Here is a 14077-nt window from a genome sequence, read left to right as displayed (position 1 = left end):
GAGCCTGGAGCCTGCTTTGGATTCTGTGTCTCCCTCTCTCTCTGCCCCTCCCCAACTCATACTCTATTTCTCAAAAATGAAAAAAAATGTGTAAAAAAAAGAGTATAGAATGGCATTTCATAAAAGTAAATTAAAATTCATTTGACATAAGGAATTTCAACCTAAGTACACACTCATTGTGCAGAAGAATGGATGCTGTTGCTGCTTTTATCTAAAAAGACCATGGGGACATCAGAAGGGCAGATGGGGTAAGTTATATCTATGCAAGGAAAATAACTGGCATTAGAGGTTGTGGAGACCTGGAGCACATGCATAAGGCCCAAGTCAAGTCACCAGAATACACATCACTACAGGTCATGTACACCTTGCTTTCCAACATGTGATCATCCAGAGCGATGCAAAAATATAATGAGGGTTGTACAAAAGGATTAACTGAAAAGGCCCTTGAAATTATATAACTTCACTTATACATTTAAAAATATTTGACTTATAAAAATTTTGTATTTATATTTGGAGACACATGTAACATATAACCAAACAATACAAGAATGCATAAGAAAACAAAATCTGTTCAATAAGGTGGGCAAACCTAACTAGTGACCTTAACTCCAAAAAATAATTTTTGAGGCATGGATGGAATAATATTCAGAAGGACTTAATGACAAGAATAATGATTTTATATAACACACTGAAGACTCACAGGGGCTTTGAAGTCATCTTCTCTAAATAATTACATTCAAGTGTTTTTGTTCTAAATACAATTCTGATCAGAATCAGATTGTTAGACCTATAAACCCGAATGAAAGCAATGTTCTGATCTCAACCCACTGTATTTCTGGTAAAAAGAAACTTTGAAAGGTTACTTATTGAACTACTGGCAGGTCAACATTTTACTAAGACCATCAACATGTTTAACAATGAAAAACACACTTTATTGCAAATAGGGAATAAGGCAGCTTCTGTAGGAATCTCTGAAAGGTGAGTCAGGAATGCAAACTCATGCAATTATCTTTTGTATCTGGCACAGAAAAATATATCAGACTTATGTAGGATATAAATAATTGCCAGTATGGCCTAATCAATGATCTTTGGTAGTAACATCTCTTGACAAGTATGGACAGGAACTCCATTTTGATCCAGAAAGCATTCTAGCCCCATTTTAAAAGCAGACATCAGAGGCTACCTGTGATAATAAGGAGAATGGAGAGTACAAATGAGCCTGAAAACTCACAGTCCAAGTTCATTGTGAGTGAGTTCCTTGATTCTGTTCATGCAGTGATCAACGGCATTAATGAGTAAAGGGATCCAACTATCTTCTGGCTGTGGGGTCACATGACTTGCTCTGTGAATGCAATGGGGAGAAAGAGAAGTTAAATTTATATTGTCAAGGCAAAGCCTACCCTCATTAGGGAGCACAGAGGAAGCTATAGTAAGAGAAGGCAAGTTTCTTTGTAGAAACTTAGCTGCTCTGCAACTCAAGTGGAAAGAAAACATCACACCCACCTTCTTTCACTTCTTAAAATGGGACTTTGGGAGTAGAGAATGCCTGGACAGTTTTATTCTCAGAAAAGCTATTTGGGGGAGAAGCCCTCATACTCACTTAGTAATTTCAAGTGCCTTCTTTAAGACCGATACAAGTTTTGCAGACTAAAAAAGAAACAGAGAAGTTACTCACCCTGGGCCCTAAATAAAAAGGAAAGGAACTCCAAGATATATTAAAAGACTCAAGCAATAAAACACTATTTAAAAAAAAAAACCTTGAAAGAAACTGCCAAAACAAAAATTCTGGTTAGATTAGGGTGGTAGGATTACAGGATTCTTCTCTAATTAGCAAAATCTTACTAATATTGCTACCTTAACATTTTTACAAATTAAAAAAAATTTTAACCATCACTGGGTGTTATATGGAAACCAATAGTTTTTATAATAAACTACTATAAAAATTTTTTTTAATTTAAAAATTTTAACACTTTTAAACTTGAAAAAAATGTAAAAAGTTAGAATATAACCTGAATTTGTCCCAATTGCTGATAGTTCTGAATATATGGCAGGAACAGCTAATGTTCCTTTAAAAAAAAAATATTTGTACAGAATTTTAAGCATACAAATAACAAAATAACATGAGGATATAGATATGCCACCAATATATAGTACATCTTTTTAAAGTTTTATTTGGGGTAATTGACAAGGCATATTGCTAAAGATGTTTATTTCTTGGGAAGTCAATTTTAAAAAATTTTTTAATGTTTTATTTATTTTTGATACAGAGAGAGACAGAGCATGAGAGGGGGAGGGGCAGAGAGAGAAGGAGACACAGAACCGGAAGCAGGCTCCAGGCTCTGAGCTAGCCGTCAGCACAGAGCCTGACGCTGAGCTCAAACCCACAAACGTGAGATCTGACCTGAGCCGAAGTAGGAGGCTTAACCAACTGAGCCACTCAGGTGCCCCTTGGGAAGTCAATTTTTAAAAAGTGAATGTGAGGGGCGCCTGGGTAGCTCAGTTGGTTAAACTTCCGACTTCAGGTCAGGTCATGATCTCACGGTTCTTGGGCTCGAGCCCCGCGTCAGGCTCTGTGCTGACAGCTAGCTCAGAGCCTAGAGCCTGCTTCACATTCTGTATCTCCCTCTCTCTCTGACCCTCCCCTACTCATGCTCTCTCTCTCAAAAATAATAAAAAACGTTAAAAAAAAAAAGTAATTGTGGGAAAAAAAGAGTTAATGCCCAAAAGGATCCTATTCTACTTTAAAGTATATGCACATGGTGAAGACATAATTCATGAATTTAATTTCCACCATCTAACTTGTCAAATATTTTTAGGATTGAAAATTCTGAATATAAGATATAAGCCACTTGGAGTTTTACTTCTTTTTCCAATAACTGAAGAGATAGAATCTGAGTCTCTAAAAATAATAGAATTCTCTCTAGCACAGGACATGAAAGAATACAAAAAAGTTAGATTTTTAAAAAAGCTTGACATTCTGCATTTAAATCACCCAATGTGTTTATATTAGAAGAGAGCACGTTTCTGGAACACTTGTTTTTGCCCACATCAGAAATCAGAAATTTACAACTTAAGGTTGAGAACATCCTAAAGTACTATGATAAATCAAACTTTCTTTTCAAAGTAGCATTTTCTAAGGTCTTTGGGTTTTTCTAAGAGACTACCCAAGTGGTTATGGAAAAGAGTACTACCAGAATTCATGGTTATTATAATTCAACTTCAGTAAATATTTTTCAGGCAGAAATATATTTAAGAACTGTAACATTATTGTTGTACTGGCATCCCGGCATAACAAAAAATTATGTTCTGTACAGCTTAAAGGAAATATTAGTGATTAGGGAAATTCTACCAGTTAGGTCAGTAGCTATTCCCTCAAAGTTGGTACTTACACTGATTCGCACAGTCATGTGGCACATAGGTGGGTATATGCTCAGAGCCAAATCATCCACACTAAGGGCAGAAAGCAAAAATAACCATTAACAAAAAAAGGAACAAAGTGCAACTGGGTGGTTTCCAGCACACAATTAAGGATGTGATCAGTGAGAAAATGTCCCATAAATGCCTATTAATTCCTTAATTTGGGCAACCAGACTCAATTCAACTGATATTTACTAAATATCTACTTACCCCATTTTACTAGGAAACTGGGGGAAAAAACTCCCTTGGCCTATATGATAGGACATGATTAATTCAGTTAAAAATGGGAGGATCTGAAACCATCAATTTAATAACTGTGGAGTTCATCCATGAATGTCACTCAAGTTGGCCTGATTTTACCCAAGTGATGAAATTTAGTGCCACCAATAATGGGACAAACTAACATTATGCGCCTCACCAATATGATGCAATGAGAAGCATAAAAAACTCAAATATGTGATGTCCTTGCCCAAAAAATATTTAACTTGAATATAATCTATAATCATGAGAAAGACAATCACAAGAATCCAGATTTTTAGATATTCTGTGAGACAACTGACCTAGATTATTTAAAAAAAAGTCAATATCAAAAAATACTAAAAAAGGATAGGGACTATTATAGTTGCAGGAAACTCCAACCAAACCAGACTGCTGCAAGAGATGACAACCAAATGCAATGTGACACTATGAGAGAACCTGGGATTTAAAAAAAAAAAAAAAAAGCTTTAAAATACATCTTAGAGACAAATAGGGACATTTGAATGTTAACTATTTTCTATTCAACGTTATATTTCTTGGATATTATAATAAAATGTCTGTTCTTAGAGATACATGCTGAAGTATTTAGGGGTGAAATGTCATTGATGTCTGCAACTTACTCTCAAATGGTTCAGGAGAAAAATGGCAAATCTAATCCATTGAGAAATAAGCCAATATTGAAAAAAGTGTGAACAACAGGTGAATGTAGATGAAGGATACATGGGTGTTCACTGCAATACTTTTATCAACTTTCCTGTAGGTTGAAAATGTTCAAAATAAAAAACTGGAGGAATAGCTTGGGGTGACAATACGAACTGAGATCATATGTTGCCGCTCACACGTTTCAAGTGGGGATTCCGCTTACCTAGGACTGATCTCATCAGAGATATCCACAATGTCGTCCAGTTGGGCCACCTGATCCTTCTTCCCGTTCTCTGCCACTGAGATCCGGATTTTCTTCAGGCAGGCCTTTGATGCTCTCACCAGTGCAAGGCATGGGGTTATCAGCTCTTGATCTTCCTCTGACCAATATAAGTCCCGATTATTTGGATACCCCAACCCATCATTCTCTTCATCACCGTGGTTATCAGAGTTGTCCTCAGTGTCATTCAAAAGGTCACAGTATGGGTCACATTCTTCCATGGCCTAAGACGTGCCATGATATATTTGAACGCAAAAGAAAAAAAAAAAAAAGGAAGGCAAGCCTTTTATACTTTCAGCATCATGGCTAAGTTATCCCCAAACTTCAGCCAGCTACTTCACTAATGGCTACAGAGTTCAATCACTTCATAAACCCTGTTCTTACTCCCCTTGTGCAGCAGCGGCCAGAGGGGAGTGGTACTAAATCACACAGTGGTGTGGGTGGGAGATGGGAGTTGAAAGCCAGGACTGAGGATGGGACTTAATTGAGTCAATGCTCAGGACATCTCCTTTTTTTATATTCTGTGATCATGGAATTGTCCCCTCACCTGCTCCATTTCTTCATGTGCATCCTTCACAAGATCCACACTCTTTGTCAGCATTGAAAGGGCTGCAGCTTTGTTATCTATGAGTGAAAAATGAGAAGCACCAGAATTACAGGAGAAACCCAACAATTCTGTCAAGTCTGCAAATGGCAGCCAACAGTGTTCCCATTTGAGAAGAGTGCCAAGGATAGTCAACAAGAGCAGTGGTTTAATATAAAATTTTTCTCACACCTATCCTCTGGGTATCCAGATAGGAGTCAAAAAGTTTTCATCATTCACCACTAAAAGAAATAAAATGGTCACATGATGTTCCTCTTCATGGTCCTTTTGACGAACACTAGGCTTCTGGCCTAGCTGCTAGCTGGCACTACCTCATAAGGGCTTCAGTGTGCCCCATAATACTGCTCCTGGGATAGGACCAGGAGAACAAACCACATTTGTTCAACAAGATATGGCCCAGAAACAGGGCTAAAAAAGTAAGAAAACTAGGTGCGCCTGGGTGGTTCAGTCAGTTAGGCTTTGGCTCAGGTCATGATCTCATGGTTTGTGGGTTTGAACCCCACATCAGGCTCTGTGCTGACAGCTCAGAACCTGGAGCCTACTTCAGATTCTGTGTCTCCTTTTTTCTCTGCTCCTCCTTGGCTCACACTGTCTCTTTTTCTCTCAAAAATAAATAAACATTAAAAAAATTTTTTTAAGTACGAGAACTAAAAAGACTGGCAAAAAGAATATTAATACCTATTTTTTATGTTACTGATAAACTATATGTATTCCGCTAAACTGTAAGTTAAAATATGCAAATGCTTCAAAACTAGATATGAAAGAACTGTGTGCTTTGGCCAGCAGAGTCAATGGCCCATTTCCCAGTCTCACCCACCTTTTGGTATCTGAGACACCTGCTGGCATGCAGTCCAGACACTGTTGTAGGAAATAAGGTCATTGTTCTCTGGGCTAGGGAAAGAAATTGATAAGGATATATCAATAACCAATGCTCCTATCTCCTAAAAAAGGATTCTACTAGACATCATTCTCAGCTATTAGTAACTTTGCTGTTGAAATGAGGTGTTTTTTCCCCTCCCCGAAGGAAGGAACCCCATTAACTGATAACCCCAACTGTAGCATCACTACCTCTGAGTTGGAGTCATGGAAAGCACATCTATGAGTTGAGCCATGCCATCTACGATGTCCAGAGTGGCGCTCCGTACCAGCTTTCTCAGAGTGATTCCTGTAGCCAAACACAAAGACTAAGCAGCCTGGTCTCCTTTTTGGAAGTCACCATCTGCTTTCCTGAGAGTTTAAGCCCTTCAGAACTTAAAGTAATGTGCACCCACATGCTTTAATTGGAGTGCCAACACAAAACTCGGGTCTTATGTATTTCCCCATGTCTTTTTCTTGCTCCTCCCACCATTTATGAGTACTGCTCTCCAAAAGAAATCTGGAACAAAATACTTCAAGACAGCATGTATCCATTCATTAAAGTCAGTGGTCCCTTGGCGACTGTGGATGAAACACTTGAAATTTAAACCATCTCTGAGTAACCCTAAAGATCCATGAGACATGCATTCATTTATAATTTTGGCATGACTGTAATCAAGGCATTAACCTATAGGCAGGACTGGAGGTCACTTAACTTGTAAGGGAGCTCAGAAACAGGGTGTCATATCATATGGGTGGAGGAGATTGGGGAGACCCCTATATATCCAGCATCTCTAGTGGTTATAATAGGTTAGAGAGGAGAAGCCAGAGAAAATTAAAACCTCTGAGTCAGGCAAAGCAGGGAAGATGGTAATACAGCATCCACACCTTAGCATAAAGGCTTATTTATGGAGATCACTGATGTTATATTATCTTTGAGTGCATTTTATGGGAGCAAGCTACACTATATACTCAAACTGAAGAAAAGGTAAGTCTCAGGACAGAAGCTGTCATATTAGCCAAGATCTGCCCTATAAATCAAACATTTATGTGTATACAATGACTTACCCTGATCCTTGGGAAGTGAATAGTATACTGAAATCATTGCCTTGATGGCAGCATGGACTTGTTCACAGAACCTCTGTGTTTCCTATGAGGTAATGGATCAATTTCAGAATGAAAAAAAGAAATGGATTAGATTCATCAGCCCATTTGCTGCAGAAGAGAGTAGACATCTGTATAGCATTATCTATAAATACTTTCTATAGTTCTATTCTGAGTTAGGCCTTGCACTATTCTCAGCAAAGAGCAGAGAGGAGTTAGTTGGCCCTGAGACTGAACTGACAACATTAAGGAACAGCAGGAAAAACTTATTCCTAATACTCTACATCCCAAGCTACTCATGATCTGCTGTGAACTATTCACCATATCTTGGACCAGGAGTTGGCAACTATGGCCCAAGGGCCAAATTAGGCCCACGGACAGTTTTTAGAAATAAGGTGTTACTGGCACACAGCCACACGCATTTACAAATTATCTATAGCTGTGTTTGCATTAAAAGGGCAGAGTTAGGTAGTTGGCCTGCAAAGCCTAAAATATTTACTATTTGACTTTTTACAGAAAAATTTGCCAACCCTATCTTAGACCATTACCAGGTGTCTGATCTCGCTCTATCTCTCTCTGTCTCTCTCTCTCACCTAAAAGAAATTAGCATGGACTCTACAATGTTAACTATTTTGCTTCTAAACAGTCACTGGCTTTCTCCTATCTTGCTTGTCCTCACTTCTCTGCTAAATTCTAAGTCAGTGTTCTGTAAAATGTGGTCCACTGATTGGGGCAGTCCATGAATTGTTATCAGTCTGGGATGTTGGATGAGTACAATGTTTGAGAATAAGTGTTTAAAACTTTTTATGGCAATTTGACATTGCTTCAACATCCAAACACATAAAAAACAAAACCATACTTCTGTAGGACTAACACGTGAAGATCCTATGGAAGCAATCATGATTCAAATACACATAATTCAAATAAAACCAACTTCTAACTTTACATCTGTAAGTGAAACTAATGTCTGAGGCATGTACAGAAAGACGGTTCCATGCTGCCTCCTCATGGTATCCTACCAAATCCCAGCAAATCCCACATATACTTGAAAGAGATAAGAGATAAGAAAAATAAGGTAATAGTTATACTCCGTTGAAATAAATACCGACTTTCTTGCACAGTTTTTTAAATACTCTCAAACAATTCATTTCTTATTTTCTCATCATAGATCTCTACGGTATGTTAGGGGGAGAATTTATCATCGTAGGTGCAGGAAAAGAATATTTTTTCATTTCAAAACATCTGGATATATAGACTGAGAAACAGAATGAAACTATTGATTATGAAAATCAAATAAGGTAATGAATATGCCATTTAAAAATAACCTGACTCCCAAATTAAGTATACCTAGTTCTAGAAAAACTGAGCATAAAGCATACCTAGCATAACACCATGTTTACTCTCATCAGCTTTATAATAAGGGGTTACTTAAAAATGCATAAATTCTTGCTCCAGAAACTCCACCTGGGAATTTTTTTCCTAATATACATACATATACAAAGATTGTATTAGGCAATTTACCACAGCACTATCTATAATAGTTACAAGTACAAGCTGGAAACAGCTTACATGTTCACATAAAGCATTGGTTATATAAATTATGGTTACATCCAATCTATTGAATACTATTCAGCCTTACAAAGAACTGAGCAGTTTTATATGTGCTTCTAAGAATCAATCTGAGAGGCACCTGAGTGCCTCACTTAAGCATTCAACTTTGGCTCAAGTCATGATCTCACCGTTCATGAGTTCGAGCCTCAAGCTTGCTCTGTGCCGATAGCTTAGGGCCTGGAGCCTGCCTTGGATTCTGTTTATCTCTTTCTGCCCCTCTCCTGCTTGTTCTCTCTCTCTCTCTCTCTCTCAAAAATAAATAACATTTAAAAAGTCAATTTGCAAGCTACGTTAATTTTGTTTAAAGGAAGGTCCAGAAAATTGTTTATGGTATCCTAACATTTGTGTAAAAAGAAGCTGGCATATACACATAAGTGTGTATATGCATCAAATATAAATAGATTAATACTAAAGGAACCGGGGAGGGGAGATATAAACTTCTTAGCCCACTTAACTTTGACATTTTCTGGTTTATACTGTATACATATGTTACTGATTAAACATAAAAAGTAATTCAATATAAAAGAGTATCATGTAGTATAACAGAAAAGGTATAGTTTAAACATCAGATAGATCCTAATTTAAATCCTAACTCCACTGCTTATTTACCTGAGCCTCTAAGCCCGCTTATTCAGCTGTCAGATGGGAATCATGTATGTGAAAACACCCAGCAAATAGCAAGTGATTAAAAAAATACATATTAGAGGGGCGCCTGGGTGGCTCAGTCGGTTAAGCCTCCGACTTCGGCTCAGGTCAGATCTCACATTCGTGGGTTCCAGCCCCACGTCTGGCTCTGTGCTGACAGCTAGCTCAGAGCCCGGAGCCTGCTTCCGGTTCTGTGTCTTCCTCTCTCTGCCCCTCCCCCTCTCATGCCCTGTCTCTCTCTGTATAAAAAAAAAAAGTTAAAAAAAAATATATATTAGAAAGTTAATAACCAGGATGAACTTCGGATTGAACCAATACCTATTTAGAAGATCTGCCTACTCTATGCCAGGTAATGCCCTTGCCAGTTTGGTCTTCACAACAATCCTGTAAGGTGAGAACTGCCATCTTATTCGACATCTTATTTATTATGGAAAATAAATCCTCTGGCTTGTGTGGAAAAGGTGGAATGAAAATGACTGGATTCCTAATGAATAAGGAGGCAGCACAAGGATTCCAGGAAAGTAAAGCCCACCTGCGGAGAGGGCAGTGGAAGACGAGTGAAGACTTCGGTCAGAGTCGTGGCTTCCCTTGACACGTTCACAGCTGCCTCATCTGAGGAACGACAGAGGAGGGGGCGGGGGCCAATATGTTTGTGCCCAAAGAATAAGCCTGCAGCTGCCGCAGGGACTTTGCAGATGATGCGTTTCCTCTCAACACTTTTCGGTTGAGACGCCTCAAAAACACCTCCCCAAATCAATGTTTTATATTCCATCTTCTGAAGTGCTCAGGATGAGGAAGGTGAGGTATCGCAACTGAGAGGATGCCGCAGGGCAAAAGGGGAGGGAAAAGGGGTCAGGACAGAGGAAGGGATGAGAAATTTAAGTCCCCAACAGGTGAGGCACTCACGGAGTTTCCTCCAAAACGTCTCAGAATTAAACTCCTTGGTGGTCTCCTGGGCTTCGCCGACTAGTGGATGTGGCACGCGGGCCCGGCGGGGGCAAAAGAAAGAGCAGAGATAAACCGAGCCACCCCTTACCCCCGCTTTCTCAGCCCGTGTCCCCGCCCCCGCCAGCTCCACAGCCGGCCTCTTCACTAACCACCGTCGCAGGTCCCAAGGGCTTCAGCTCACCGCGCACTCCAGGCATGAGCAACCGCAGCTCCTCTGCCAAGTGGCGGATCTGCTCCAAAGGCGGAGCTAGAGTGGAGACCGCCGCTGTAGCTGCGGCTGCGTTCGCCATCTCAGAAGATTGCTTGGAACCTCCAGACAAACACCGGCCACGGAAACTGCTGGGGCCGCACTGCTGTGGGCGCTCCACTTCCGGGAGTCACGGACCGGGTTCACTTCCGACAACAACAAACAAACCCCGCCCCATAGTCCGGGGGGGCACCTGTGCTCCGCCCCCGAGGCCGGGCCACGCCTCCTCTCTCGCTAAGGCAAGGCCACGCCTCCTTGTTGCCAGCGTACCGGTCACACCTCCTCTCAGTCTCCGAAGCCCGGCCGCGCCTCTCGGTTCCTGGAGGCCCCGCCTCTGTGCGGAAGAAGGCGTGGCCGGGCCACACACACAAAGCTCGTTTGGAGTTCTTATCCATCATTCATTTATTTGATTAGATGAAAACATCCCCCCGACCTCAAGAAGCAGAGAGTCCATAACCCCGAGGGAGAAGACTGGGAGCTGGTATCTCAAGGGGAGTCAGGGTAGAGCCCAAGTTCGCACTGGTTCCCTGCCCCTAAAGTGGCGCCCTGCGCAACTGCCGAGTTCCACACACTGTGCTAGGTACTTTACACGAGGTAACCATAAAATACAATGGGCTTCTCATACAACCATACACACACCTAGCCCCTGCCCTGTAGATCTCCTGATTAGGACTTTTCTCTTCACAAAAGTAAATCAACCCTTTTGCCTTCTTGGAGAAGGAAGGAATCATGACATTACTTAGAGATTTTTCTGCAGTCCATTCTGCAGGAATTAGTAGTGGGTAATCCTCTCCAACTCTCAGGTGTCCAAGGTGCAGCAGCTCCCTGATGCCTGTCCACCAACACTGGCCTTCCACCTGCTGCTGGGGCAGGAGCCTGGGCTACAGAGGCGGATGGTGAGGCGTGGCCCTCAGGAGCTCAAGTGGCTTTTTAACTGCACTATGAAGGTTCCAAGCTTGTTAGAGTTCAGTGTCCACACACAACGAATGATAACAGGTGTCAACAGTGTCAACCAGGTCCGCAAAGGGGAGAAGAAAAAAGCTAGAGTGCCATATGTCATATGAAGAAAGTAGCAGGAATAAATCTGCCAGATGTACAAAAGTAACATAAGTAGGTGAACAGGTATAATCTTCAAGTATTTGCCTTGACGGAGATGAGACCGAAAGTTGTGACCAAAGCACCGTTGCAACAAGCTCCAACATAGGTAAGCCATCAAGGGGATGTTAAAAAATGCCAGCTGGAAAGAGAAGCAGGACAGGGCCGTTAGCTTATTACCCAAGACCTTAGGGGGCCGGGTTTCATTAACACATTATTGGTGGCTCCTAAGAATATGTTGCGCTCTCTCAGAGGTTGATTCTCTGATTTTTTATGCTTCAATCACGCTTGCTTATAATACTCACAAGAGGTGACTTATAGTTGTACCTGTATCCTTTTGTTTATCTTAAAAGTAGGTATCATTTATGTTGAAGCCCTCAGTAATATTTAAGGTGGAAATGAATGTAGTATACGTACACATGTACACACACTTATTTTTGGTAGAGTGAGGGGGGTTTAGGCATCAATATTTTTTTTTATCTCTGTATTTTATTACTCATTTTTTCTTAAAGTAAACTCTACACCACACATAGTGCTCAAATTCATGATCCCAAGATTCAGAGTTGCATGCTCCACCAACTGAGCCAGCCAGGTATCCCCATTATCACTGTATTATAAAAGTTTATTTATTTGGGGGGGTAGGAGGGGATAAGTGTAGGAGATGAGTAGGAGAGGGGCAGAGAGAGAAAGAGTGAAAGAATACCAAACAGGCTCTGCACTGTCCGCTCAGAGACCAACAGGGGACTTAATCTCACGAACAGTGAGATCATGACCTGAGCTGAAATCAAAACCTGAGCTGAAATCAAGAGTTGGATGCTTAACCAAGTGAGCCACCCAGGTGCCCCATGTATTTTTAATTGAAGTAGCAAGATGAGTACTGGAATGAGAATCAGATTTAAGTTATAATCCAAATTTAGTTGCTGTATGATTCATTCATTCACCAAATAATTATCATGTTCCCAGAACATGGCAGGCACTGTGATAGGCTCTAGGCTGAGGACACAGTGGTGAACAACTTAGAAAGAATGCATCATAGAGCTTACATTCTAACAGAGAGGAGAGAGAGAAAAAAATAAAAAATAAAAAAGACCATTATAGATTGTAATAATTCAATGAAGGAAATAACTGGGTCACAAGAGGGTATCTGAGAGATGGGTTTTCAGAGGCCTGCACAACAGGAATGACTCAGTGGCATGAAGTGCATTCCAGGCAAAAGAAACAAATATAAACCCCTGAGGTGGAGAGTCTTACCCTATTTAAGACTCATAAACCTGGAACATGATGAGCAGGATGGAAATTAGAGCAATCAGTGGGACAAAATCATGTCACTGCTCTGCTTAAAGGTTTTTAAGCTCAGGAATGAGCTGATTAGGCTTTTAAAAGGAGAACAGTGGACACTCCATGGCAAACTGACAGTAGGAGGCAAGAGCAGCAGTGGGAAGACCAGAGTGGGGTCACTGCAGTAGCCCAGGCAAGAAATAACTATGAGTTAGACTAAGTGTGGTGGTAACAGAGATGGAATGAAGTCATGGATTTAAGATATGCATTGGCAGGAGATCAAACAAGGGATTACTTGATAATGAAATTAAATGCAGTGTATTAGAGGGAAAGGGAAAAATTAAGGATACATCCTAGAAAAACCAGGTAAATGGTGGAGCCATTTATTGAAAATGGAAAGAACTGGGGGAGGAACAGGTTTGGGATAGAAACTAAAGGTCCTATTAGACATCCCGTAGAGATCTAAGGGAAGATGTGAAATGGTAGTTGGATATATAGGCACTTGAAGTACAGAGAAGAAGTCAAGGGCAGGGATAGTAGGTTTGGGAACCATGGGCCTTGATGATACATAAAATCCAGTATTATTAAATGGAAACCAATTTGACAATAAACTATTTTAAAAAATAAAAAATAAGTAAAAAAATAAAGTGGAAAAAATCCAATATTAGTGTACTATTCATTAAAATATGAATATAAAGACCACCTTTTAGTAAGGCTCAGGTTTTACTTGTTATAAGAGTACTCCTGAAAGACAGCTTCCATCTATGTAATAATACATAAAAGAGAACTGAACCAGACTTGGGACCTACGCACATATAAAATGCTGCTATACCGAGAATGTTCTGGTCTATGGTTAGTGTTTACTAGGCATAAGTCTTCCCTCTTTGTCTATAATCCTCCTGATCATATTTTACTGCCCTGTTATGAGGCTGTAAACTCATCTTGAACAATGTTTTTGGATCTCTTCCCAAACATGAGATCATCATTTGAGATTTTAGTAGCTTAGTCCCATTAGGTGAGTAAAATAAATAAATAGGTAAATACTTTTCAAACCTATATACAGAGATTTACTACAGGCCAGGTTTTTTTTGTG

General features: G+C 40.2%; 2 protein-coding genes across 9 annotated transcripts in view; both read right to left on the bottom strand.

The window, feature by feature from the left end:
• The window catches only part of CCNDBP1 (cyclin D1 binding protein 1), a 109855-nt gene extending 99088 nt beyond the window's left edge, over positions 1 to 10767 (bottom strand). For 4 of the 5 annotated variants that reach the window (XR_003913638.1, XR_003913639.1, XR_003913637.1 and 1 more), the window contains exons 1-11: positions 10546 to 10767; positions 10323 to 10382; positions 9949 to 10028; positions 7125 to 7206; positions 6270 to 6366; positions 6019 to 6092; positions 5145 to 5221; positions 4541 to 4821; positions 3390 to 3450; positions 1601 to 1647; positions 1232 to 1342 (exon numbers count right to left, since the gene is read on the bottom strand). Coding sequence is in view for 1 of the 5 variants with exons in the window: in XM_029952775.1 (XP_029808635.1) it covers positions 1228 to 1342; positions 1601 to 1647; positions 3390 to 3450; positions 4541 to 4821; positions 5145 to 5221; positions 6019 to 6092; positions 6270 to 6366; positions 7125 to 7206; positions 9949 to 10028; positions 10323 to 10382; positions 10546 to 10654 (1083 nt within the window). In the remaining 4 variants the exon portion in view is untranslated. Of the gene's footprint in view, positions 1 to 492; positions 1343 to 1600; positions 1648 to 3389; positions 3451 to 4540; positions 4822 to 5144; positions 5222 to 6018; positions 6093 to 6269; positions 6367 to 7124; positions 7207 to 9948; positions 10029 to 10322; positions 10383 to 10545 lie in introns of those variants that run through there. The other variant, XM_029952775.1, reaches the window with a different exon arrangement.
• A 221-nt stretch (positions 10768 to 10988) lies between these two features.
• TMEM62 (transmembrane protein 62) overlaps positions 10989 to 14077 on the bottom strand; it is a 43714-nt gene continuing 40625 nt past the window's right edge. For all 4 annotated transcript variants that reach the window (XM_029952773.1, XM_029952770.1, XM_029952772.1 and 1 more), the window contains one exon: positions 10989 to 11848. In XM_029952773.1, coding sequence (XP_029808633.1) covers positions 11522 to 11848 — 327 coding nt within the window. In that variant the 3' untranslated portion in view covers positions 10989 to 11521. The remainder of the gene's footprint in view (positions 11849 to 14077) is intronic.

Source organism: Suricata suricatta, chromosome 9 (assembly GCF_006229205.1).
Source record: "Suricata suricatta isolate VVHF042 chromosome 9, meerkat_22Aug2017_6uvM2_HiC, whole genome shotgun sequence".
Classification (NCBI taxonomy): domain Eukaryota; kingdom Metazoa; phylum Chordata; class Mammalia; order Carnivora; family Herpestidae; genus Suricata; species Suricata suricatta.
Note: the sequence above shows the minus strand (reverse complement) of the source record. Positions and strands in the feature narration are given on the sequence as shown.